General features: G+C 42.6%; 2 protein-coding genes and 1 long non-coding RNA gene across 5 annotated transcripts in view; 1 reads left to right on the top strand and 2 right to left on the bottom strand.

Moving 5' to 3' along the window:
• LOC147817744 (uncharacterized) overlaps positions 1-3,642 on the bottom strand; it is a 7,530-nt gene extending 3,888 nt beyond the window's left edge. Inside the window, exons 1-2 of the long non-coding RNA XR_015438723.1 lie at positions 3,558-3,642; positions 3,269-3,468 (exon numbers count right to left, since the gene is read on the bottom strand). This is a non-coding gene — a long non-coding RNA (uncharacterized LOC147817744). The remainder of the gene's footprint in view (positions 1-3,268; positions 3,469-3,557) is intronic.
• Positions 3,643-3,989: 347 nt separating this feature from the next.
• chac1 (ChaC, cation transport regulator homolog 1 (E. coli)) lies at positions 3,990-5,863 on the top strand. Its single transcript, XM_023429963.2, has 3 exons — positions 3,990-4,633; positions 4,769-4,804; positions 4,944-5,863. Exons 1-3 carry the CDS (start codon positions 4,463-4,465, stop codon positions 5,355-5,357), a joined length of 621 nt encoding a protein of 206 aa, XP_023285731.1. The 5' UTR covers positions 3,990-4,462; the 3' UTR covers positions 5,358-5,863.
• A 2,261-nt stretch (positions 5,864-8,124) lies between these two features.
• ino80 (INO80 complex ATPase subunit) overlaps positions 8,125-27,379 on the bottom strand; it is a 37,037-nt gene continuing 17,782 nt past the window's right edge. For all 3 annotated transcript variants that reach the window (XM_023430157.2, XM_023430155.2, XM_023430156.2), the window contains exons 28-37: positions 20,309-20,436; positions 15,587-15,681; positions 15,055-15,127; positions 14,347-14,505; positions 14,066-14,168; positions 13,837-13,925; positions 13,051-13,206; positions 12,359-12,530; positions 10,176-10,391; positions 8,125-9,585 (exon numbers count right to left, since the gene is read on the bottom strand). In XM_023430157.2, the coding sequence (XP_023285925.1) occupies positions 9,377-9,585; positions 10,176-10,391; positions 12,359-12,530; positions 13,051-13,206; positions 13,837-13,925; positions 14,066-14,168; positions 14,347-14,505; positions 15,055-15,127; positions 15,587-15,681; positions 20,309-20,436 (1,400 nt within the window). In that variant the 3' untranslated portion in view covers positions 8,125-9,376. The remainder of the gene's footprint in view (positions 9,586-10,175; positions 10,392-12,358; positions 12,531-13,050; positions 13,207-13,836; positions 13,926-14,065; positions 14,169-14,346; positions 14,506-15,054; positions 15,128-15,586; positions 15,682-20,308; positions 20,437-27,379) is intronic.

The following is a 27,379-nucleotide window of genomic DNA, read 5'->3' as shown; positions in this document are numbered from 1 at the left end:
ACAACCACCACCACAACCACCACCATCACCACCACCCCACCCCCACCACACCCCTCATAATGCTTGCATACGCGTCTGCACACACACACACACACACAACCAATCAAACAGATGCCGTGGGGGAGCACGGAGTGAATCTGTAGTGCCATAAAAACAGCAGCATATGCCAGGCCTCTCGCCCCGTGTGCATGACACACAGAGTGCACAGACCTCCTACCAAAAAAAACACACTCGAGCACTTACAGGCTCCCCAACTGCCTGCCTCCCCTTCAGGGTTAGGAGCAATATTTCAATGCCCGGTTCTGTACCACCCACTCCTGCAAACAAAGCTGGGGAGAAGACCTGGCACTGGGTCTGTCGGCAGAGGGGAGGGGAAACCAGATGGGAGCCAGTGGATCCGCTACGAATTCACATAAATAAAAAGATCTTTTTAAGAAAAGTTGACTTGTCGGAGCAATCTGGTCAATCTTACTACCCTTTGCCCTTCTTGTCCATTGGGAAAATACTGCTGTTCCATACAGCTTGCCCCTGATAGACCACCATTCTGCAATTTAGAGGAGAGATCACCCGATGACGGACTAGTCTTAAAATGAGTTCCAATAAGTCCACTTTTGTGTCAAGGCAACATGTCATCCGCATCATAAAAAAACCTCTCCTGCCTCCAATTAACAGAAATCTTGCAACAGTCAACACCCCCTAATCAGGAGCAATCAACACTCGGCAGAGAATCTGGATGGCTTTTCCCTCACACACATCCTGTTAGCCTGTTGACCTATGCATCCTCATCTAAAGGCTTATGTGTGAGTGTGAGTGTAAAAAAAAATAAAATAAAAAAGTTTGGAAAAGGGAGCTTGCAGCCCGGCTCAAGAAAAACATACATGTTCTCACAATGATTAATCATCCGTTACCTGACCCAGCCTGATAGTACTTAGGAGTTTTTTCCCCACCATCATCATACTCGCACCTAAAGCAGCCACACACCCTCATTCACACTTGATCGCAGTGGCAAACACATGCTAGGGCTCTGCTCTTTGGCCTCTCGGTCTCCATAGAATTTTCATTGTGTTATAATCACAGCATCCTGTTTGTGACCCAGTGACATCAGTTCCTGTTTCCTCCGTGATTAAAAAATGCAGAACATGCCGGCACAGGCCAACTGTTTTTCTCACGCATTGCTTTCTTCAGTTGGCACTCTTTCGCACAGATGACTCTGGGTTTTCAGGAAATAACCTCAAAACAAGTGAGAGCACAGACACACAAACTAATCAGCACTATTTACTCTGAAAGAGGAAACAGGGAAAATACACAAATTGATATCATAAGCGGAGAACTGGGAAGCAGATTTGAAATTCCATTCATCTTCCTATCTCTTCATGAGGAATGTGAAAGTCCTTCCACAAAACACTTTCTTTTTCTCTTTCAAAAGATTGTGTTGCTCAATTACAATCAAGAGTGCAGTACTGCACCATAGCTGTAATCCTGTCTTCCTTTCATAGCTGCAACATCTGATTGCTTTAATTAGAGGCTGATTTGGCTCATTTTGACCATGGCTGCTTTTGAATATGCATTTGTATGCAAATCATGCTGATACGGTATATGATGGTGTTATCCAGTGCTTGGTAACCTTGCCCTGTCCTGCCCTTGTAGTTGTCTCATTAATTAACACTAGGTGTCAGTAAGAAACCCTCACACAGGAAATAAGTGGTCAGTACATGCCAAAATAAAACCCCAGGCACACTCAAGTTCAAATCTAAAGCAACATAATGAAACAGCAACACCTAACCTAAACACATCAGAGCATGAAAAGCCTTATTTTGATTTGCATATAATGATGAATTCAACCATAAATCAAAAATACATGGTGCGTTTAGTTATTCAGACTAACCCACTGTAGGAATTTGGAACGTTTTAGATGCTACTGACCTGCCCCAGTAAACCTGGCCACAAACTCCTGACTTATAAAGGAATGTTCACATCGTACTCGAAAAACAACCACCATATTCAGTGTTGCAGAAGTGATTCGTATGTTGTACTTCCCACACCCATAACCAGATTTAAAAATCTTGTTTGTCTAGAAATACGTCATATCTTGTGAGCTGAAAAAAAAGAGCCTTAACACACAGGGAACTTGAGTCAAAAAACTCCGCAAACATTACCAACTCAGATTAATATTTCAGTTTGGGGCTTAAACTTAAGTATATTAGTTTGACAGCAAAGACAAATAGACAAGTGAGTATTTGATAAGTCCACTAGTCAAAACATCGGAGCAGAGCACTAGATTAGATAACAGGCAGTAGTGGCTGGAGAGCAGCTCTGAAGTACTGTAGCAGCAGGCTTGAGGAGAAGATGGACATGAAAGGCCATGGCATAATTGGATGGACACTTGTGCATGACACAGGGTCGCTCAAAGGCCTGGATTGTGTGGTGCTTTATTGTCTGGCCTCTTATCAAGGCAGGTAATGCCAGCTATTTATAGATAATCTATTTAATGAGAACAGATAAGCCTCTACTATTATATCAGATCCACCAGGAGTGGTGGGCATATCTGTACATTTGATCAGGTCTGACATCGTACCGATTATGTTTCTGTATCGTCGTGTCTCCGCTGTGGTCAGTGTTTTGCCAGTTTTGATTCATCATTGTATTTTTCCTTTTTTTTTTTGCCATTTCTATTTTTTTAGTATTTGGTTTACTAGTTAATTAGTGTACATGGGTTGTCCACACAGAGTCTAAACCTATGATGAACTCAGAAATCACTTCCTTCTATGGAAATCCTTCTATGGCCCTGCATTTGGCTACCAAAGTATGGAGTCATAGGAGTGCCTTAAAAAATAATAAATCTGCCAAAGAATAAGAAAATAAATGTGGAAATATAAAAAGGAATAAAGAAAAGAATTAATAAGGAAATAAAAAAACTGAGGAAATATAAAGAATTATAAATAAAAAAATTCAAAAAATCTTTTATCTATTATATAAGCTGTTATGCTTTTGCTTTTACAGTATTACTTTTGCTTTTATCGTATTGCTTTTGCTTTTACATTATTGCTGTTGCTTTTACCTACCGTTTTTACATTTAGTTTTTGTTTTTTGCTTTTGCTTTTGCTTTTACTTTTATCCTGTTGCTTAACTCCTGGATGCTTGTTGAGTAAAGTCTATTAAAAGGGGTATGCGTTTGCCTTGCTGGATTAAACTGTTAACAAACACCCAAATTGTACTATTATACTAAGTTCCTATGTAGAGTGCATTTGCAGACAAAATACCATCTTACCCTTCTTTAACAAGTTTTTTCCATGTTGCAGAGGGCTGGAAGTGAGATGAGAGACCTTTGTCTTGCCCTGGATCTTTGAGCTGTGGGACTAGATTACAATCATCTCATGCTCTGGCTCATGGAAACATCTATGTAGTGCTGATTAACTCCCTCGCATGTCAAGAGTGACTTCCATCAGTCCTGTGTCAGGTCACATCACCCTATCAGACAGAAATACTTATTTTTATTATATTTAATTTCAACACAAATTAATATACAGTTTATTTATTTTCTTAGTGACATGTCTTACATGGAGAGATAGAAAGCACCACTCCTATTTAGGACTTTCGTCCTACAAAAGATCTGATGCAATGTCTTGGTATGTTGCTAGGTTTCTGCCATGGCCCTGAAATGCTGTGGGAAGTTGCATCAGCCACATCAAGTCTGAACCATATGGAAATTTATTTAGAGAATGACAACGCAGGCGGCCAATCATAAATTGAATCAGTTGGAGTGACAGTTTATGGGCCAATCCCGTTGAAAGATGGGTGTGCATCTCAAATGTCATTTGGGCCAATAGTGTAACGAGTTTGAGTGAAAGTCCCGCCTTATTCGGCGCACCGAAATCTGATTGGAGAAAATGGGATCGAGGACATGTCTTCCTCAAATATTATTGGCCGAAAAGATGGAACATACTCGCCCACCTACCCTGCAATGTATAAATACATGAGCGCCGCTTCGGTTTATTATTGAGGAAACGCTTCAGATCATCGGTGCCCTTTGGCAGGGACAAGATCACCTACTAGGCGTGAGAAACACTACATCATCAAATCAAACCTCGACTTTTTTTATTCGCTTTAAATCCACGCTGTCACCGACCGGCGAAAAAGCTGGCCGGGGCGGTTTATGGTTTTTTTTTTTCGTCCACTGATCTGAAGGCCGAAGCGGCTGCCATGGATTTTTAAGGCATAATGCGGCACCTCTAATGCAACGGCAATGCATCGTGCAAGGCAAAATCAACTGCGTAATTCCATCTTCGCAACTGCCAAGCAGTTGGGCTCAAATACCGTTCGCGGTATACCTGCGAGCCAGCCGGTGCCTCTGCTCCTGGACCGGAGGAAGCTAACGCTAGCAAGCTAGTCATCTTAGCTAGTAACATCAAGTGAAAGAGTGAGCCATCGATTCATCTGAACGTCATCAAAACTACCGATCGAAATGAAGCCTCAAGACATCACCGCCGGGAAGACCAGCCTGTGGATCTTCGGGTACGGGTCACTGGTGTGGAAGCCTGACTTTAGGTACAAGAGGAGCCAGGTCGGTTACATTCAAGGCTACAAGAGACGTTTCTGGCACGGAGACAACTTCCATCGCGGGAACGACGAGTTGGTGAGATGCTTAATGTGTTTTTGAACTTACTTTGACATGTCGGTTTGTTTTGCTGCTTATTGTGAATTGCTTGGCTCAGACTGCTGATCAGGCGTTGCCAATGACGTGACCCATTTCTCTTCCTCTCTCCTGCAGCCCGGAAGAGTGGTGACGCTGATTGAAGATGATGACGTAAGTGGAAATTTCTATTTCCTATTGGTTTACTGGTGATGCTGTAGAATCTGCGGGGGTGTTTCCAGGCTGAAGAAACCTCTGTGTAAACCCCCTTCTGGATGATTTGACTGATCATGTTTTCTTCTTCTTCTCACAGGCGAGCACTTGGGGTGTGGCATTCGAGGTGACAGGCACTCAAGTTGAGGAGTCCCTGAAGTACCTCGACGTGCGCGAGACAGTCTGCGGTGGCTACATCACCAAAATGGTGGAGTTCTTCCCCCAGGGGGAGAACCAGTCACCAGTTCAGGCACTGGTGTACATTGCCACTTCTGACAACCCCCTGTACCTGGGGAGGGCCAGCCCAGCGGCGATCGGCGCCCAGATCGCTGTGTCCAGTGGGAAGACGGGCCACAACCTGGAGTACCTGCTCCGCCTGGCCCAGTTCATGAGGAGCAGCTGCCCACATGTGGAAGACCATCACCTGTACTCCATCGAGCAAGCAGCACTGACCAGGGTGTACTTACTGTTAGCAACCAGTACCTTGTACCCTTTGTCACACAAGGGTGTATAGGATGAATATACACACACACACACACACTAAAACACTAAAACACTGAGGCTTTTCATCTGTCACACCAGTCAACCTATGTTTTATGTTGTGGAATCTAGCTTCACTCTACAATCCAGTGCACTAGAGGCAATTGAATGCTACTGAAGTATTATAAAGACGGAAAGCATGATATTAAGTGTGTTGTTTTTGTTTAAGCATGACCTAATGTTCACATCGCAATGGCACATGTTTGTACATTCACAAAAAAAAGTACCATCGCTGAATTGTTGACTGTAAACATCTGTTTTAAAAGGCACATCAACGGTTTTTAATTTGCACAGTTCAGACTCCGTCCAGTGCTTTCAGACAGTACAGCGATTTCATTGTGGTAGTTAAACCTGTTTGTGATACTCACCATATGGCTGCTGTGATGTATATTTAAGGTGTAGACGTGTTTTTCAAAAGGTGCTTGTGGCAACTTTTCCGTGCAGTGTAAATGCAAATGCCAATTAAAAAAGTTAAAGGAAGTCTTTTGCCTTTGTTGTTTTGAGCCTAACATTAACGCTGGTGGGAACATGAGCTAATAAACTTAGTGCCAGCTTTTTCTGACTTGCACAGAAAATCCTATATGGCATGTGGTTCATAGCCTTGGATCATTTCCAAGTAAAACTTCATTTATATTGCCTCTTTTTTGTTATCGCGGTGAGGAAAATGCTGGCAGATGGCTCGTGTTGCAAAGTCATCTAGAAAGCACATGGTGAAGGAACCAGTTAAGGGTCCAATAATGAATCAGAGGCACAAAATGATTTAAAAACAAAAAACACAATTTGTTTTTCTTTTTATATAAGGAATGCTGAATACTTCCACCTCTTCAGGCCTTTAAATCCTCATAATTATCCTAATCTACAAATTAAACAATCTTAAAGGATAAATCACTTTCTGTTGAAATTGATGGCGATTTGATTTTTTTTTTGTTAACGGCAATGAAAGGTTGGGAACCACCAGCCAAGACATTTCTACACAGGATGTCACTCAGCATTATCCAGATAACTCAGTAAACCTGTTTTTTGGAGCATATCCCCTGCCCTGGCATAGACACATATATAAACATACATTGAACACTCCCAAGCATTGGCCGGAGCAGCTTGTACCTTGGATGTGATTCAAGTCAAAAGAGTCTATCTAGATGCACAAGCTTATATAACCGCGGGCTGGGAACGAGTCCAGACCTGGAAGTCCTGTGTTTACAGTCTGCTCTGCGGTCATGTTAGAGTGCACCAGGAAGAACATGCTGCTGCGGCACTCATCCAGATGTGAAAATATTCCGCCAGGAATCCAGGTGCACTTCAGAATATTGAATTCCCAAACCTACGGTGTATCTGTTAAAGGGTCACTTTACCCTTATGACACATACACAAAAAAACCTCACTTACCCCTTTAGTCATTGAGATAGCTTCAGTTTCTGATTCCCTCCCAGCACAAGTGAGATAAATGGAATTTGGTTTTTGCTGCTCAAAGCACTTGATGTCTTCATTTAGAAAACTCAACATCTGAGCGTCTCTCCAAAAACAACACCCCAGTTACTGAGGTCTCACCCACTGTTCTTTCAGCTTTCACAGGGATTATTTCCTCAATAGAAAGTCGTTCCAATGAAAATTGTCCACAGCAAAGTCTGTACAGTATTCAGAGGAACAGGGGCATTTTCTCTGGAAAAGGATTAAACTGTTGAAATGTTCAAATGTTTTTTTTTTAAATATTGAGAGCACCACAAATGAATTATGACTGGATGTGACCCCTGGGTACGTAGATTGGTTTTACAAATGGGATTTTATTTCTGTATGTTGTAGTGTGCAGTATAAATGGGATTTGCCAAAAACTACAAAAGTATGGTTTCAAAAAGCCGCAGTTGATTCAATACCTCTGTGATAGTCTCAACAAGGACTATTTTGAGGTTGATAGAGCTCATGTCTATAGCAGCCACTGACCCAGGAGAAACAGAAGAAAGGATGGTCTGGTATATGGTCTGCCGAACTGTTTCTCACCCTTATGCTGCATGCAGGAGGGTTTATTTCCATGACTAACTCCATGACTGTCTCAGCAGCTTTAATATATCAGGAACAAAATAAACTTTTAATATGGCCTCACTCAAACTCCATCAAACCATTTTTAGAAATAGCTTTTATCTACTCTACACATAAAGGGTTTCAGAACACCTTCAACCTGTTCGGGAATGCCTTGAACCAATGACAGTCTCATAAAAAATGGATTCATACAGCCAGGGTTTCATACGTCACATACCTAAGGAACCAATCCTGTCAACTTGCAGGGACAGGGGGTGAGCAAAATAAACCTGAAACCTTGACAGAAGAGATAGCTGATGTATCCTCCTGTAGCCATCTTGATATGCTCTCCTCTTTCACCCATTACCCCAATGCAAGCAGTGGTGGTGGGCAGGGCACAAGGCCTGATCTAGAATTTCTCAATGAGGAAATAAGAGCAGATATGGTTAAAGTTCCAGCCCCAGTTTTCCATTGTTTTTTTTTTTTTCACTTTTTATGTTGGAAAACCATGTTACACAAAATATTAATCATAGGAGAGTATTTTTTGCATTGTTTAAAACATGTTTTGAGAAGAACTTTAAATTCCAGTCTTGTTCATGTTCCCATTATCTTGTCGTCAGTGGAGATTAGTGTCCTTACCCACTGCTGTTCTTTTGTCTTTGAGCGAACAATGCAAGTATAATGAACATAACAAATACAACAAAATCATGAAAAAATAAGCAGAAATATTGATTTAGCACTCTTTTTATTTTCAGTTGGCTTCACCTGTTAGTAAAATGGCAGATGCATTTCTTCATATGTACACGACCTATAAAAATAGACAGGCAAATGAGGGAAAAGACAGAGGAAAAGCCACTCTCATCATTATGTACATCAATATAGAACATCATATTTTAATCACACTATTAACACAAAAACAAACAAACCTAGAACAGATGTAGTGCTCAACGTAGGACACTGATGCAAATCTTTTTTTTTCCTAAAACAGCAATGACATCAAAGCGAACCACAGACTCCTCATCACAAAAAACTATTTCTGAAAAATAGAAAATGGCTTCAGTACATTTTACACTGTTTTACAGGTGAATATCCCATTTGCAATAATCATGAATCGTCCATTTCTAACGTAACTCAAATAACTTAAATATTAGACAACCAAATAATCAAAGTGAATTCATAAATTTACTGTTAGCAGCATTGCCGTATCAACCAGTACCCCTCATTTTGGAATATCATTTCTACATCATCCATTCATTCATTTTCCCATTGGGCAAAAAATATATAATCGATTTTCATTTTCATCTGTACTGCAATACATTTTTTATGGACAATTTTTTTTTTGAAAATGTTAAGACCTGCCATGTTGGTTTGGGTACTTGCATCTTTTATTACAAAAATAAGAGCTTTAGTAGAAAAGCTGTAGACATAGTTTGGTAAAGTGTGGGTTCACATTAAGCTCAGTAAAATGCAGAATCATCCACCAGTTTGCATTGAGCATATCTACAGAACAATTAAATAACCTAGTGTGCATGTATGAGAATCAATAACACCACAAAAACGGAAGACGTGGCTCAGTGCATTTGACAGAAACTCCTTTGTCTCACTATGCCGGCAAACACAAGGATTTCAAAGCCCTTTAAGCTACACATGTTTGTTCACGTCTTTGTCGGAGCATCACCGCTTGGTAGCAAATCAAAAGAGCTTCCTGTCAAGAGTAGAAAAGTACAGTTTGTCTTCTCAAAAAGGAACTTGGAAATGCTCTTGTCACAATGCAAACAAAAATACTCAAGGCAGATTTTGTCCACTGACCTGGACACATGAAAATAAAACTGACACAAGACATGTGGAGGCTGGTAGGAAGTGTATCTTCAAATGACTCTATGTGTATGTGTATGTGTGTGTGTGTGTGTGTGTGTGTGTGTGTGTGTGTGTGTGTGTGTGTGTGTGCACAATAATGCGTGTACAGTGCGTATGAGTGCATCATCGAGCCCCAGGACCACCAGGGCCCTTGCCCTTCCTGACTGCACCATGGCTGCTGTGGTGGTGGCTGTGGGCAAGCTGTTTATGGGGACTCGGGGTGGAGTTGCCTCCTTTGGCCTGGGGGGACGAGCTTCTGTTGGGGTTGAAGGCTGGGCTGGTACCAGACCGGCCCAGGGAAGGCTGCAGGGGACTGGATGCAGAGAGGCCTGCTGGAAGGAGGGAATGACATGGACATGGTTACTCTCATTGAAGAAACTCAACAGCTCAGAATTTCCACATTAACAGTCTTGCCGGTTTCATAATTTCAATCAAATTTTGAGTAGTAAAATATCTCAATGCAGACCTTATCCAGAACAACAAAATCACTCAACAACAAGTTTTGAGAATGGTTTTAGGCTAGGTCAGCAGAAAAACACCACACAAACACAAAAACACACAAACACACACAGTGCTATGTACTTGACAGAAACATTGTTCCCACTTGTCAGTTAACAAAGCCCTTTCCTTTCTGTTGTTACTTGTTTTAAGTGAAACAAGGTTAGTTTCGCCTGCCTTCGATTACAGTTACAGACAAAGAATGTTTCTCTGAAAACAAAGTTTTCCTCAAAATGCCAAACTATGGACAGTGAAGCTTGCGACCAGTCCTTCCTTCGGAAATGTTTGATCAAGAAATGTGACATGTAAATAAAGGACATGTACAACAACATTCTTTTTTTTTTTTTTTTTGCACAAAAAGATTTGGACTGCCCATGTACATGTATATAGTATTTTCCTGAGAGCAGATACAACATCCACCAACCTTTAGAAACACTGTAGCCATAAGCAGCATAAGCTGCAGCTGATGCAGCTGCCGCACCAGCCATCGCTCCTGCCATAGCTGCCGCACTGCCCGCTGTTGACTTGCGGCCACGTCCTTTTCCTCCTGACTTGGCCCCGCCTCCTGATCCTTTAGGCCGCCCCCGACTCCGCCCGGACCTGCCTCTGCCAGGACTGATGGTGTCTGAAGCCGAAACACCTGAGGACAGAAGCAAACACATGAAAGGAAAAATGCAACTCCCTTATTTTACTTGCATTGTCTTTTTAAACGACCCCCTTGGTGTAATGATGGACACACGTCTTGTTAATTCTTTGAATACATTTTGCCTTAAACAATTTACAGTCATACCAGACAGAAATCAACTGAGGCAGGAATACCCAACTACAAGAGACATGTTCTGTCTGGCTTTGCTGTAGCCCAGTCTTTCAAAAATACTGGAGGTCATTTTACTGTAATAGAGACAAATTATTTCACATTAATCATTAGTCATCATCACCACAAGTACAGGCTCAAGCAAAAATAAGAATCATGCTCTCATTTTCCATACTGTTTGCAGAATTAGAGCCAGTGTCGGCCTCACTGGTTACGTGCCTAATCCTCCAGTACCCTCTCCCCTCTCCCTGACTCCTCATGTCTCTCCACTGGTCTGCATTTTCTTTGCATGTTTCCCTCCAAACGATGTGGTATAAAACCCCTCTACGGGGGGAGATGAGCCTATCCTATCACTAACACGCAGGCACAGATCTAACAACCCTTCACAAATCCCTCGCTCTTACCCTCCCTTCAGAGCCCTTAATCTCACCCTTCCTCCCATTTCACTTATGTGTCCAAGTTCACCAACTGCTCCCTCATCCTAACCTTCCTGCTGTCTTCCAAACCTTTTATTATAACGTCATCCGCATCCCTCCCTCGCTGGGCCTGGTTAGCAGGAGCCATCAATAATCTTACTGGCAGGAGCCTCTTAGTATGGCAGCAAAAATCACAAATGGGTTTCAATAAGGCAGCATGTGTTTAAGAGGGATTACCGTATTGCAACGCATCCAAAGTTCAGATATAGAGGCAAAAAAACCCAAAACATTCATTATCTATCTGGATCCTGTAGTACAGAACACACTGAAACATTGCAGCCAGGGCTAAATAACACCCTGATAAATCAGCTTCATAATACATGTGAGGTAACAGACTATTTGTCTCAGTGGACATGAGCCTATTAAAACACAAGTCATGATAGTGGAGAGAACATACAGACTTCTGTGCGGAGTAACGACCTTCATGTAAGTCAAACCACTCTGCTTTTCCAGCGTCGTTCTAACACGATAATACTATCTCACCGATAACACACAGGTTGTGTTTCATTTGGCAAGTCTGGAGCTTTTGGACTGAAGGGCATCTGAAGAGGTTACATGCACCAAGATTATCTTTATTTAGGAAGCTATTAAACATGAACATTTTGACAGTGGGAGTCATACTACTTGTGATGGAATATAAAAAGAAACAGTTGTTTGTACCAATTTTATCTTCAATATCCTTCACTTTGGGGTTGAACTAATGTTTTTGAATACAGATCTGGGTCCTTTGGATTTTAGCTACTAAATATGGTGTTTGTGTCGACCAACATATTTAAATTCAATGGTGGAGAAGGAACTCAGATCCTTTACTTAAGTAAAAGTGTCAATACCACATATGATATTTACTCACTTATAAGTAATAACCTGGCAAAATTTTGCAGTGTACGAGTATGATCAGCAAAATGTACTTAAGAGTATCAAAATAAAAGTACTCTTTATACTATTATACATTACAAAATTGGTTGTTGGTGGCATTAATTGGTGTATTTGGCCATGGTGAAGTTAATTTGAACTATTTTGCACTGTAGTCTATAATAAGTCATCATATTTTAAAGGCTGATCATACATGTATATTTTGTATAAAAAATATGATAATGTAGTTGTCATGTAGTGGAGTAAAAAATGCAATATTTCCCTCTGAAATGTGGTGGAGTAGAAGTATTAAGTTGCATAAAATTATAAAAATAAATACTCAAGAAGAAGTTACTCAAAATTGTACATAATTACATTCCTTGTTGCAGATACACAGTATACTGGTCCACTCTCTATATTTAAACACAAAGGTCAAAGGTCAGCTAGACTAATTTGTTCTCTCACCATTCATGTTGTCAGAGACTGATCCAGACACAGAGGCGGGGGAGTTAGTGGCACGAGACTGCGGCGCAGAAGACACTGGATCATCCACGATGACCAGCATGTCGCTGCTGCTCTCGTCCGCATCGGCGTCCGGCGGCAACGAGCCGGGCTGGAGCTCACTGCTCAGGGAGATCTGGCCATGCACAGGAGTACACACAGACATACACATAGGCTGGGGGTCAGCACCACAGGGAGCAGGGGAAATTGGGCCGGTACAGTAAAGGGAAAGAGTAGAGGAGCGGTTCAAGGAACAAAGAGTGGATGGAAGGTAAGGAGAGAAGGAAAAGATGGAATACACAGGATAAAGAAAGTAAAAAATGATGGGAGAGAAGGAAGAAAGAGGGAAAGCAAGAGTGATAGAAGTGTAAAATGAAAGAAAGAATCGACATGTGGAAGGAGAAGAGTCAATAATAGATAAGAGGAGACAGAGAAGAGGAAGATGGGTCGGAGAATTTAAAAGCACAAGATGCAGAAGAGGAGAGTGAGTTTGTGGATAAATGCCAAAGCAGCCACTAACAATCGCCTGTCACATAAATCACAGTCATATATATATATATATATTTCCCTCCTCCTCCACTTCCTTCACTTTGATAACAGCACTTGAAGGACATACAGCCTCAGTCCCTTTTGCTTTTTCCATTAGATTCCCTCACCTCACTGAAGGGACTGGGCATGGCTGAGTCCATCTCGACGCTGATGAAGGAGTCATCTCCGTCTGCAGAGAGGTTGGAGTTGTCGGCTGAGGGTGCATGGGAGATGACCAGGTTCACCTCCTTTTTCCTCTTGGTCTCGGACTCCTCGTTTTTCTTCTGCAGGTTTGACCCAGAGAACAGGAGCAGGGGAAAGTGAGGGGATAGGTTACGTTCAATACTTCTTACACTCATTCCATTTCCTTATTGTAGTAAATCTAAAACCTTTTAGTCTCCTCCTTGAGGCCTAAGACTGGCTATATTGAGTGTTCAGTTGCTTGGCCCGTCCTTCTGTCCAACACTTGAGTCCAGAGCAAGAAACTCAATGACTATGTGCCAGATTGTCATGTAATCTGGTATGAATATGGTCCCCAGAGGAGGATTTCTAATGATTTCGCTGTCCCCCCCTGACCTCACATCTAGCACTACTTTGGCCCATGACAAGGTATCTCAAATGAATCCTTATATTTCAAATGATATCTAAGTGTGGTCCCCAGTGAATAAATCTTAACGTTTTGGGCGACACCCCAACACTTTAACATGAGAAATATTAAAATCAAAATGAAAAATGATTCAGAATGCAATTAAGTCATTACATCATTCCTTCCCTTCTCACCTCGTTACTTCTTGCCTTCCATCCCAAATGTGTTTCTTCTTTTATTTTTTTTATTCTACTATTCTACATTATTCTATTTCACAAAAAACAACTGCAAACGGAGCTGACTGCAGAGGTTTCAAGTTGCACATTACCTTCTCAGCGTATTTCTCCCTCTTCCTCTTGCGCTCCTTCACCTTGCTGCTCTCCTCCTGTTGCCTTTTCTCGTCCTGTCTCTGCCGCACTATAGGAAAGGACACAATGTATTCTTTTAAATTATCTTGCTTCCTTGGTGAGGGTTAGCTTTTGTCCAAAAAAGAAAAAGAAAAAACATTGAATCAAGACAACGATAAAGTTGTGTGCGTGCATGCTGCAAACACTCACATTTCTTTTCCAGCTCGTCATCGTCCAGTAACAGGCTGACCACTTCTTTGGGTTTGAGCGTGTCTGGTTTGAAGTTGCCTCCAGAGATCACCACCCTTTGGATCTTATCACACAAGAACACAGAATTCATCAACTCTGTAATTCATATTTACATCATGATGTTCAGTGTTGAGATACTGTCACTCTATTACTTGTGTTGTTTATTTATTGATTGTCTGGAACAGAGGCTTTTTAAAACCCTCAGCCCTTTGTCATATTTTGTGTGGTCTAGTGTTTCAGACCTCGCTCTTCTCCTTGGCCCGCTGCAGGATCCTCTCCTCGATGGTGCCCTGGCAGATGAGGCGATAGACAGTGACCTGCTTGGTCTGACCCAGCCTGTGAGCCCTGTCCATGGCCTGTTGGTCCACTGTGGGGTTCCAGTCACTGTCGTAGAAGATAACCTGGAGGAAAATACCACAAGTGCAGCCAAAGACATCAAAGTCAAATTTGGTGCAGTTTCAAAAGTCTCTTTTCCAATCCTGTTGTTGTTTACCATGTGGTACAATTTGATTACTGTTAAGATGTGAAGTAGACACTCCCTTCTCTGTACTTTCTCAGACTAATTACAGTGATGTGTTATCCCATGTGAACTGCCCTTTAACATGGCAGATGTCCTCTGTTAACAATCACTTCAAACTCATTGTCAGAAAGCTAATCCCACTTGAACAGGGCTATAGGGACACAATAGAAGATTATGCTGAGAGATGTTGAGAAGCACATAGATCCCCCCCCCCCCCAGTATACACACATCCGTACTTTATCATAATTAAGTCAACATGTTATTAATACTGATCATCCCAGAGTCCTCCTTTCTGGCTCTTTTAGTTAAAGAAAAACACATGGTGGAGAATGCGCAGTGCTTTGGCTTTTTGGCTATTTATATATTTAAAAATTAGATCTTAAACTTTGGTTTTACATCAGTGAAGTGTTTCGCCTTCAGTGTGACTCACAGTGTCAGCAGCAGTCAGGTTGATGCCGAGCCCTCCGGCCCTCGTACTCAGCAGAAACACAAAGATATCCGTTCTATAGGGGGTGGTGGGGGGAGGGGTGGAAGAGGGGAACAAAGAGGGAGGGAACGGGAGAAACACACAAAATGGAAAGATTTATAACTGCAGCCACGATGCAAATATCCATATATCATGCCACAAATTTAAGTTACAATGTAAGGTAAGAACCATTCTCAGAAATGTCAACACAACCTTAAAACTGGCAGCAAAACCTGGCATGACGGCCTGTTCAAACATGCACTTGTTGCCAACTGTAGAGCCCCGCACGATAAAGCTGTTTCAATAAACCACAAACTCACTCACCCACACCCCCAACAACAAGAGTCAGAGCAACAGCAGCACCTCAGAGCTGCACACTAATGTAAAACAGAGCATGTGGACTGAATCTAAAGCACACACATGTACACACACACGCAGGCACGCACGCACACAGACACACAGACACACACTGCAGATTGTATCTATCTTTACTCACCGACTCTGGAAGTCAGCCACCATGTCTCTGCGTTCAGAAATCTTGGAGGACCCATCAAGGCGCATGTAGGTGTGCTTACGATAAACCATGTACTCCTGGAAAGAAAGGACGAGAATAATTAGAGAAACCAATGTCATGACAGTTATGTGGTGTTGTACTCAAATCTCTTCTCTGGTGTTTGTCAGAACTAGACTTAGACTTAGTACAGTCAAAGTTTAGTGGATTTTCTCCAAAAATTCAAATATCTAAAAAGGTTTCCAACAACAGCCAAATACAATCAGTGTCTTTATTTGCTGATTATCAAAGGAATTGCAGTTGTTACTTTTCAAACTGTAAAAAATGTGGATCTAGTCCTACACAGAATTCATGAATAAAGTTTTTGAATACATGAAGTTGCACTACTGAACCTTCCTAGATCACCTCTATCACTGATTTTGAAACCAACAAACCAACAGACTTTTCATCCAAACTTGAGGAAATAAGAATCTGAAACTGTTTTTCAACCTCTGTTCGGGGAATAAGCACCAGAAAGTATACAGTCAATTTAATAAGTTCTCAAGTATGTAATTCTGTTTAAGTCTTTCTCTGAGGAGCAGATAAACCCTGCAGGTGTACTTATGAAATTCCAAGGGTCAAAAAATATGAATCTTTAATGTAAGAATTTCTGTCCGACAGCAGCTTTGCCTCCAAAATGTGAAAATCCCACATTTTTTATGTGAATTTGCTGGAGTTGAAACCTTAATCCCAGCCCAGAGAGACATTGCGAAATGCAGAAATTGTTATTCTATCCCCCCAAAGTCTGCTAAGATTTTCTGTGTGTGTGTGTGTGTGGGTTAGGTCTAATGGGAGGGGTTCTTCAGTGCAAGGGGGGCAGAGCAACAGCAGTTGATGAGGTGACATGTTGATCTCTCTTTAAGCTCTGCCCTGAACCTCCGACCTCCTGCCTGAAACATGTCAGTGACTCTCAACCGATGAAGCAGTCACAATTACTGGTACACATCACATCGCACCTCACACAATCATTACCAATGATATCAATGATTTGACACTATGTTTTCAGTGACCTCCCCAAGCCCCTGCCATGACACCCAGGGCCTCAGTCCCGACAGGGCCTGCCCTCCTCTGTGCGTGTGTCTGGCTCTGCTCCCAGCAGCTCCATCTGCTCCGAGTGAACACTACATTAAGGAACATTATCCCCAGTGTTCACCAAGATGCTGCTAACATTGTTGAAATGGGTTTTGATATCTTGCCAGCAGGATGTTGCAGATACTCTTGCTCTTACAAAAAAGCCCTACTCAGCTTTCTTAATGTACATCTAAGTCATCAGAATCAAAGTTTTAGAAAGAGATCACAAGACCTCTCACTGTGATGTTTTAAAGCTTGGTATAGCTTGCACCAGTGTTGTGTGCGATGGACTTTACATGCTGAAATCTATACCTCAACAGCTGGCTATTTTTTCTATATTTTGCTGGAGTTAGAGTTAATCATAAGTGACACTGCTATACTTCTGCAGTTTGTCACTGAGTTTGTAATGTGTTCCATTGCAAATGTTTTACATCAAGGTGTAGCTCACGCCAACCTTTAACTGGCCAAAATGTTAATCTTGTTTAAATAACTGTCAACAGCCTATTATAGATCACATTTAGTAAAATCAAATCTCTATGGGTGTGGTATCTGACAAGCCAGCCGAAGTGATGTATGGGAGGAGAAATATATAGGAGAGCAGGGATTTGTTTAAAAGCATGATGAAATGTCCCGTTTCCTGTCTAATATTTCTGTCTCTGCTCAAATTGCATTTTTGCTTTAAGTTTTTGGAGTTGGCACTTGGATGTGCCTGACAACAATCTCTCAGAACAAACAAAAAGGGGACAGCCAGGTTGCTCTCAACTTCTCAAACACTAAAAAGTCCCCAAAGCGAAGGAAAAAAATCTAAGAAGTGCGTGGTCAGTGTGTAGTTCTTGGGTTGTTAACACAGTGTGTGTGGTCAGTCTGTTCTCATCCCGACAAAAGCAAAGAAAAGAACATGAAGTACCGACACTATAAATACATTTACAGCTGGTGAACAGCGTGGATTGCCAACACTGTAACAGAAGTCTTCGTTAAAGTAGAATTGGAATTCACACCCGTATGTCATTAATACATACAGTAAAAATGTATTCTTCCAGCCAAATTTCAGAATGTGAACAGAATGTGTGGAATACTAAAGGTGATACCTGTATTTCTGCTGCTAATGACATCTACAGAGATTCTGTTAAATTTAAGACTTTTAAAGACCACCTGTTTCACCCTAATACTCATCAGAGTATGAAAAGTATGAAGGAAAACCAGCAAGATAATACAGCCTAGTATTATTTATTATTATAATCACGTTTTGTGTTTCCCAGCAGTATACAGCCTAACAATAATTCCTAACGAGATATTTAATTAATCAATTTGAAGAGGACCTGGATAAGCAGCACGATGGATGGATGGATGAACTAATTAAAAATAATGATTTCTTTTGAGAGCTCCCACAATTAGTTAATTAATTGATTAGTCAGCCATTCTCAAGCAAAACTAAATGTTGATATTTGCAGCTTTTTTTGATAGATGGACAAAACAAGAAAAAAAAAGAAAAAGAAAAAAAACTACATGCAGGAGAAAATACATGTGAGTTTTGTGAATTAAATCTTAGACTCTCTCATGCTTTCTAAGGTCTTTTTTATGAACTGAATGCTTTATAAGGCACAGTTCAGATAATTGTATGAACGTCAGCCATGATAGAAGCTTGGAAAAAGCTGCATTACTATCCGTCCATCAGAGCCTCACAATTGACACCTGCAATAAATAAAACTCAATGACTCACGATCCCTTTTCTATTGTATTTACAATCACAGCAGAGCAGAAGTATATAATGAAATAGTTAGAATGTATCATACAATAATCAAAATTAAATCCATGCTTTGTATCGCTTAATGGGTCACTGTATCCCACTTTATGTTGGTTAATAATGAAAAATAGGAAGTGATGGATAAATTTAATCAGAGATGTAATCTAAGCCGCAGACTTGCAGTACAGTAAAGTGCCGTCTAAGCAGCCACAGACACAAAACTTAAGCAGCACGGCAATGACTTGATGGTCCTGCTCTACAATCGGCTGCTACTGGAGAAAGCCAGCAATGTTTTTTTTCTTCGGGCCACCCGGATCTCGACGATCCATCACCCCAATGATGTGATGTCACCGAAAGAACCGGCAGCCGACCGGCGACGAAAACAATGACTCTAATGACAGAGATTAGCATCAGCCTCTGCTTTGCTCTTTCTCTTAGTCACAGTCTCATGTTCAGGAAATCAACTCCATCTGCAGAATTTTTATCCCCCGACCAATGAGCGAGATAATACAGTCGAGGAAAACTGAAGCCAGATTGGGCGAATACAGTACATGATTTCATTTGTGGGTGTCTTTAACCCATTAGTAGAGGAGATGCTGTCACAGCCCCCATTTACTGTATGAGGTCACTTACAAACAAGGAACTGTAGTATCACCCCATTAGAACAGGAAATCATAGCTTGGAGGGACGACTAAAGGTGGAACAGCCAGTAAGAAGAACATAAACACAGAAAGGCTAGCCTGCTTTATCTGCAGCATCTCAAGCATTCTCACCATTGCTGTTTTCCTTTGGCCTTAAAACACAAGGCATTCCCGCTGTGTTCCAGACACACAGGAAGACAGTCCTTAACCACCTGGGTTGGGTCCATCTGCCATCAAAAGATTTGGCTGTGGAAACACAGCACTGTGCTGTGTGAATGGGGAAGGAATTCCCAATGACTTCATGCCAGAGGCTTTTGGCTCCATAGTGATGTTTGCAACAAATATGGAAGCAACAATAGAGTGCTGCACTGAGGCTGTAGACACATGATCACCTGCAGAATTGCTTTGCACTATTATTTTCCAATGGAGAGAGCAGTGATGCAAAGTTTACACCTTGGACCTTATTTAAACTTCAGCCCTGGTGGCTGCTGACTTCAAATCAGATTAGAGCTAACCAAGAAGTGTAAACACAGAGAAAGTGTGGTGTAGAGGTCTTCTGACTCTGTGCCCATCCATGCATTTTACTGGGAATTCATTTCTGGCATTGAGTTAAATATAGAAAAAAAAATAATAATTTTTTGTTGATCTTTCTTCATTTGGTTCCATCTTTCATCCCCTCATCTACCTTTGTCTTCCTGTTTTATTTGTTTCTCCTCTAACCCCAAGGCCCTTGCCACTCCTATCTCCCCCCTCTTCCCTCCACCTTTCCCCTCTCCTCACTCCTTCCAGCCATCCCTCCCATCTGGCTGCCTCCCCTGCAGATGAGACCCCGCTAATTAGCCCTGACCTGTTAATTAGCCGTCTAATGAGTGCACTAACGAGGGACAGGCAGGCTGATTAGAGGAGCTCAATACTTCGCCAGTGGAAGTGAACCAGTTAAACAACTTGCTTGGAACAACACGGATATATGCAGATGACACATTAGAGGTGTGTTTTCTGAGAAGCAGCTTGGGCATTTTTATAATAATTCTTGGTGGTTGGTAAATGCATGAGTTCATATGTGTGCACCACATGTGACTTCATTGTACCTTATGGTAAAATTAAAACAAAATTAAGTGACTGAAGGGTTAATGGTAAAAAAAAACAAAACAAAAAAAAAACCTCACAACGTTAAACTGTGCAGTGTGTGTGTGTGTGCACATGTGTTTATACCTCCAGTAGGTCTATCATGCGCGTCATTTGGGAGTAGATGAGGACTCTGTGCTCCTGTGCCTTTAGCCGACTCAACAGGATATCCAAGGTGTGGAGCTTGCCACTCTCTGTGATCAGACTTTCCTTATCTGAAAGAGAGAGAGAGACAAAGAAGTGAAAGCTCAGAACATCCTGGATAGTGAGAGACTGGTGCTTCAACTGAACACTCATTTTACACAGTCAGAATGTCCAGCACACAATTTAACTAGATCATCTAGCCATGGGCTCACACCAGCCACACCCCCTCTCTGGTGGTTCCTGCACACACACACACACACACAAACAAACACACAAACACAAGCTCACAAGGTAAAAACAGAAAAGCAGCCCATTCAATTCAAAGGTTATTAACTACTTTCCTAATCAATACAAGTCTTCAATTAGACTCTGTATTCAGCCTGGGGATTAATCCTTCTAAATCTAAATAGAGCATGTGCCCTTATTGACTGGACTGCTGAGAGAGAATGAATGAGAGAGATACAGAGAGAACACGAGAGAGAGAGAAACTGTGAGAAAAAGTGATTTACACTCCATTTCACACAATGGCACAAAAGATGAACAAATAGGCCTGGCAGTTGGTCTTGGTCACGTAACTTCTAACACCACGTCAGGTGTTCTGCGGCCTTCAAATGATTGACCACGGAGGGCAAATGGGGAGCAATCTGACCCTGGGTCTGCTGTTGAAGTGGTTCCATCCGTGTCCAGCTGATGAGGAATTAACGTCATCTGGCACAATGGCACAATGAGGAAAGGGCCGGGGCTGCCATCGACCCAGTGACAGGCACACTATGGTGTTTGACCAAGGGGTCGTGACCCTGAGTGGGGAGAACCTAAGGCCAGGTCCAGGGTCGGATGACAGGGTCGGGCCAGGGTTACAAGAGAGTCCCTATGGGAGAGTCAGGCTCGGCCGCCTTGCGCTTGAGTTGGACACTTGTTCCCATGCCTCTTTTGTATAGTGAAAACCTGGGCTTATAAATATTTAAGTCTTTTTTCCTTGTTTGGTCAATGTAATGTAACCAACGATGTTAAAATCCCATTCCTTTAATCCAAAACATGAGGTCACATCATTTAAACTGAAGCTGTAACAATACACATGTGCCAACATCTGTCAAACACCAGTATAAAACTTCTTCTTAAAGACAATCAAAGATGCTGCTCCATGACGCAGCAAAACCAGTTGGATCTCACTTGACTTTCAACCAGTAGCATTCTATGCTAATGAGTACTTGGGCTGAACCCTGACCTGTGACCCTTTAGTATAGCCCCCCGAAAAAGGTCAGGCCCTGTAGAGGTGTTAAAGAGGAACTAATAGAACAGATGAACAAGGGAAACACTCTGGGGAGGTATTGGAAACCTCACCTTCAGGTCACTGTGAAGTGGTGTCAGCCTGTCGAATACACAGACCTTGAGCTCATGAGAAAGTGTTGACATGATGAGTTTTGAATCAGAGTTATATTTATACGTCTTTGATTTCACTTGTTTGATTTTCCACTAGACAGCTGGTGTGTTGCGGGCAAAGTATAAATGCTTTTCATGACTGTTCAGCTTCCTTGTTACGTTCTCCAAATGAAGGAAAAGAGATGGAGAAAAAGGCAGAAGTACGAAGAATGGCGGTAAAAGGGCGAAAAAGGAGGATAATAAAAGATAGTCATAATAGAATAATAGCAAGAGACAATAAACTAAAGATATGACTTCAGATTTATTGGGAGGTACAAAGTTGTTAAACATTGCTGTGGCTCAGTTGGGTGTGCACCACAAGACCAGAAAGCCCCGAGATAGAAAAACTGTGTCCCACCATCAAAGGCCTATAATTGCCCTTGGCGTCAAGAAGCGGATGGATTGAAAAGTAAAAGGAGGAAAAGAGCGATAGACGCAGAGAATTAGACGTGTGCACGAGAGAAAAAGGTCCAGACAGAGAGGGACAGACGGAGAGTGAAGGGGGTCTGTGGTGGCTCCGGCTACACTGGGGCAGTATTAGCATGGTGGCGGCGGCGGTGATGTTGTGGTTTTGATCAGACGGGGCCTCCTCACCGCAGGTGCCAGTCTAACCAGGGCCGCTGCTCAGTCAAGGGCACCAACCAGTGCTGTGGGCCACACTGACAACCACCCAGATGCAAACCACCACTTGGCAAAAATGCAAATGCTCATATAAGGCAATAATGCTCAACCCCTGCCACCAATCTGTTTCTGTTTAGCAGATTATATTTAAGCCTCCAGACTCCAATGTCCTGTTTGAAGATGGGTTAAGGCTCCTATCTGAGGATTTCTGTGGCCTAACAGGACTAAATACTGTATGTATTTAAATAATTCTTGAAGGGCATAAACTGTAAATCTGAAAATCCCATATTAAGCAGTTGGATACTATTATTTTGTATGAGGAGACGTGTCAGTCAGGGTAATCACTTTGTTTATGTCAGATTATGAAGGGGAGCTGTTCCTCTCCTTAACAAAGCCACTCTCCTGATGACATTTAGTATGTTTTGATCTTTGTGTACTAGCTGAGGGCATCTGATCACTAACCTATTTGAATCTCAGTGGCATTCAACCTACAGGGAAATTATCAGTGTAAAAAAATATGCTAAATAATCAAAGGAAGGCAGGGAAACAGATGTCCAACAGAAACAGCGATATTGTTTGAAAAAAAAAAAAAAAAGAATCCCACCCCTGTAACTACCCTCACTCCCTGAAGCCCAGCGATGTGGCTGACAGAGAGAGGTGGCCGAGTTCAAAACATTTATTGCTGCATACAGAAAATCCCTATTTCTAAATATTGCTGCCTACCCTATAAAGTGAAGCCAGGAGAATGAATAATAGTGATTTGGGAGGGCTTTGGTGGTCTGTCTCATTCCAACATAACACTTATGGCTTACATTATAAGCTTCATGTGGCAGCAGCAAAACACAGGACCATTGGTCTTAAATGTGAGTAACTGGATGTAGTAACTATACATGTAGCATACATTATGGAGGGTTTAGATGGATTCTAATGGATATGTCTATACATCTAACTCTTGTGTTGCTTTAAATGAATCAGCCATGGAGATTTGTTCAGTTGAGATTCAGTTGAAATTTGTTCGCATCGTAACAGCATTATTATGTAGCGGAGGGGAAAACAAAAGGAGCCTCAAATCATCTCAGACAAAAACCAAACAGCAGGACATTTTTGGATGACAGATTTCCTTCTGAATACATGAGCAGCAAGAATCTGGACTGAAATGCACTCAAATGGACACAAAACAACTTTATAATCATGGACTGACAAGGACTGCATTAAGACCACACCCCAAAAACACAAGCAAATCCCATGTGGTGTCACACCACTCTGTCGTTGCTATGGATACACATATCAAGCTTCACCACCTGCCCTGCCCCCCTTTCACAGTCTCCCCCCCCCCCAACGCTTCAATCCAATCCAGTCTAACAGCGGTATTCACCCAGCGAGCCCTCCCCGTCTCCTCCTATCCTCACCTCCTGCTGGCTGATTAGACCACACTCCCCTGTCCCTCCTCTCTAACCCTTTCTACCACATCCACTGCACCCTCCAGCTCCCTCTCTGTCCTTCTCTTCTCTCCTCTACTACTACAACCTCGCCCCCCTCACTTCCCCGTACACACCCCTCCCTCCCTCCCCCTACTGTCTGTCCCCCGACAGTGTAATCCAATCCCTGTAGGGCCAGAGCCAGGGGCCTGACACGGTCCTGACCCAATTAGAGGCCTGCTGCCAGCTAATTAACCCTGGCCCAGCCCTGCTGCCTGTCGCCTGATACTCCCAAACCAACTACGGCGCTAATTTCATTAATATGCCACTACAATCTTCTGTCCTGTCCTGTCCTGTCCCCTTCCCCTCTACTGCTGCCAAAGCCAAAGTGCTGAGCCGCCATCAACAGGGAGGGTAGTGGGCCAGATGCAATTGAAAAAGATGAGATGTACAGCAGCAAGATTGCAGAGTGGAAAAAAAACAAAAAAACATCAAGAGCTGATGAAAGAAGATGGATGGATGGTTATGTGAGAAAGAGAGACAGATGGGGGGCCAGAGAACAGGTCGACTCAACAATCGAACCGAGCATCGGCCCCTCACTGTATAATGATACATTACACTGTGCAATCAATAAGTCAATGGGCAACACTTGTTCAGCACTGCTGATGATGGAAATATTAGCCTGACACTACTTTGCTGCTTCTGCACGTATTGACAAAGATCAGACTTAAACTTAATTTTCTCGCAGCGACAGCATCAGGATAGCTAAGAGCCAGATGCCAGCGGGAGGTTTTGGGAGCTGCGAGAGAAGTGGATTTTAGCTTCTTGTTAGGGCTTGGTGAAGTCTTACAGATGCTACACCCAAATCTGTCTGCATCTAGGACGCAGTCTCTCCACTGCGGTGTTCTGGAGGGGAGCCAAATTACTAACATACATTCCAGAGAGCCTCAAAAATGTGTCTGCGTGACTGCGTGCGACTGGAAGTGAATGATGGGCCGCGTTTATGTATGTATATATGGAACATGTTTTTGCACGTACATCACTGTCTCCCCTCAAACATGCAACAGCAGCACTTCTCCCGGTTCCCGAGGAGTCGTTAAGCAGGGGAAGAGACAGACAGTCTGATGCGCACTCTGAGTTTCGTGGGGGAACCTCACCACACCACAGCGACCCACTGTGAACTCTGTCATTAAGATAGATTACAGCTAGTTACCCTCGGCCAGCACTGACTCAATACACACCACAGATGAAAGCTAGCTGGCTAAGAGATACAGTGAGTTGGATATTACTTGGCTTCCATGTTCAAAGAGCATAGGGCTATAATGTGGCTAATGTCTCCCCCTTCAGTCTACTTTAAGACTTGAGTTTCTTAGATATCACTGAACACTATTTTTCCTTCTTGTGGACACACTCAAAGCCATAAATTGGGATAGGAAATCAAAACATCTGTGTCCCTTTACACACTTGGCTGAATGTTTTGTTATGTTTTTTCTTTGCTGGCAAAAAAAAAAAAAAAAAAGGCTGCATTCCGCAGACAGTTACCGGTGCCAGTTTAATGCAGATAGAGAAGGGCAGAGTCAGACGGTGATGTGGTGAGGCTGGCTGTCTGTGTTGTTTTGTGCCTGTCTATCAGAGGGCCGGGGAAGCTTCCTGCCATTTTGCTGGAGAGCAGAGTTTCTTTGAAGGGACAGGAAAAGGGGACTGTATTTCCCACAGCCTGATGTGGGCTGTTGAGCCAGACCTGACCGGCTTCTCTCTCCCTCTCTCAGAGTCAGATTGATACACAAACACACAAACACTGACACGCAATCAAATGAGTTGCACAAGACTCGCATAAATAGCAAGTTCTTTACCATTTCCTTCACACTCTCCGCAGCGCTGACAGTCAATTCCCAGCTCACAATGAAGCTAGAAAAAGAGGCAAGAATCGGCGCTATAGTGAGAAGGCCGTCATTTTGTGGGACGGTTCCTTCTAATTATTGTAAACGACACAGGGGCCACACAGACAGCGAGGAGGGTTATTTCTGTGACACTGGAATGTTCTGCAAATAATCCTACAGCATGCAAGTTCAAAACTATTTCCTTTCAAACTGATTTTTAACCTGACACAACATCTCTGCGTGTGAAAGCATTCCCTGTTTGACTATAAAGAGACCTAACTGTAGCTTTATGTGGAATTTGTGGAGAATGAAAGAGAGGTGACCACAGAACTGCTACAATTTAGCAAAAAAAAACAAGACAGAAACGTTTCTGTTATTACAGTCAAAAAGCTTTTTCTCCTGTCGTGTCCTGGTGGCTCAGACTGGGTAACTGCACGGGTACCGCTCTTTCAGCACATTGAGCTTACGCCTGCCATATGAAATGTGCTACATAAACTGACTTTACTTGACCTGGCTGATAGTACCCTGCTCTCACCTTGCTTTCTCTGATGGGGTCGTGAAAAAAATGTGGGAGTATCACAACATCAATATTAATATTATTAAGATAATTTAACTCTCTTTGAATGAACAATGGCTTTGCTTCAGTGAAATTCTACCATCACAATAACATCAAAAATTAAAAAAAAATCTGAGGCCCAAGACGTTGCTCCCTCAATTGTTTTTTCCTCCTCTGTGGCCTGATTCCTAATAAGTCCTCTGATTAGATTCCTCCATCGATATCAGTGGGCAGCCGTACTCACGCCATGGCGCTCAAAACAAACAGTTATTCAGCTCTGCCATTTGTTCTAAAGGTGTGGGGCTGGGAGTGCGGAGGAGAGGGAGGGTGGGAAACTTCAGCTGGGCTACTGTACATATCTGGGCCTTGATGTGGCAACAATGTGTTCAGCGGAGGACGGGTGCCGGAGTGTTGGGTCACTTCCTTCCTACTGAGGCTGAGAAAGAAGTGGGAGACCAGACGGAGTAAGAGGCTGAAGCCAGATACTGATTTAGGATCAGTGCGCAGCCCTGTCTGTTAGCGGCAGAGATGGAGGTGAAGCTTGTCCTCGGTCTGTGTGCGAGGGGAGGCAGCGTTGCCGAGCGTGGGAGAGTGTGTGAGGGGAGAGGCGAGAGACACCTCAGGCCCCGTGTGAGCACTGCACAGTTCCCTGAATGGACTCGATGGTACACAGACACACACATGTACACACTCTCACATACACACACACACACACACACACACACACACACACACAGACGGACCATCTATTAGTGTTACCTAACTAAGCACTTGAACAATGACCAGTAGCTAAACTTCCTCGCTTTGTCTGCCTCCGTATAACTTCACAAGAGCTCTCAGACCGTTCTCACACAGACACACAAATACTTGTTTTGTTTCTCACTTTACACACAAACACTCTCACAAGCACAAGTACACACAGATAGGGAGGGGGGAAAAAATCAAGTATTACAATACTGCAAATCTGTGAGCGTGTGTCTAAAGGATTTAAAGGATTTTATATCATGTTTAGGGGTAAAAGAGGTGATAAGAAAAGGCATAACATAAGCAACAGTGTGTCTTAAAATACTACGATCCACAAAATGTGTATATCGCAAGTTCATCGAACACGTATAAAAGG

This window comes from Seriola lalandi, unplaced genomic scaffold, assembly GCF_002814215.2.
Source record: "Seriola lalandi dorsalis isolate HSWRI2012SDOR001 ecotype SW California unplaced genomic scaffold, Sedor1 jcf7180002054901, whole genome shotgun sequence".
In the NCBI taxonomy this organism is placed as follows: Eukaryota; Metazoa; Chordata; class Actinopteri; order Carangiformes; family Carangidae; genus Seriola; species Seriola lalandi.
The sequence above is the reverse complement of the archived record's forward strand: the minus strand, read 5'-3'. Positions and strand labels throughout refer to the sequence as shown.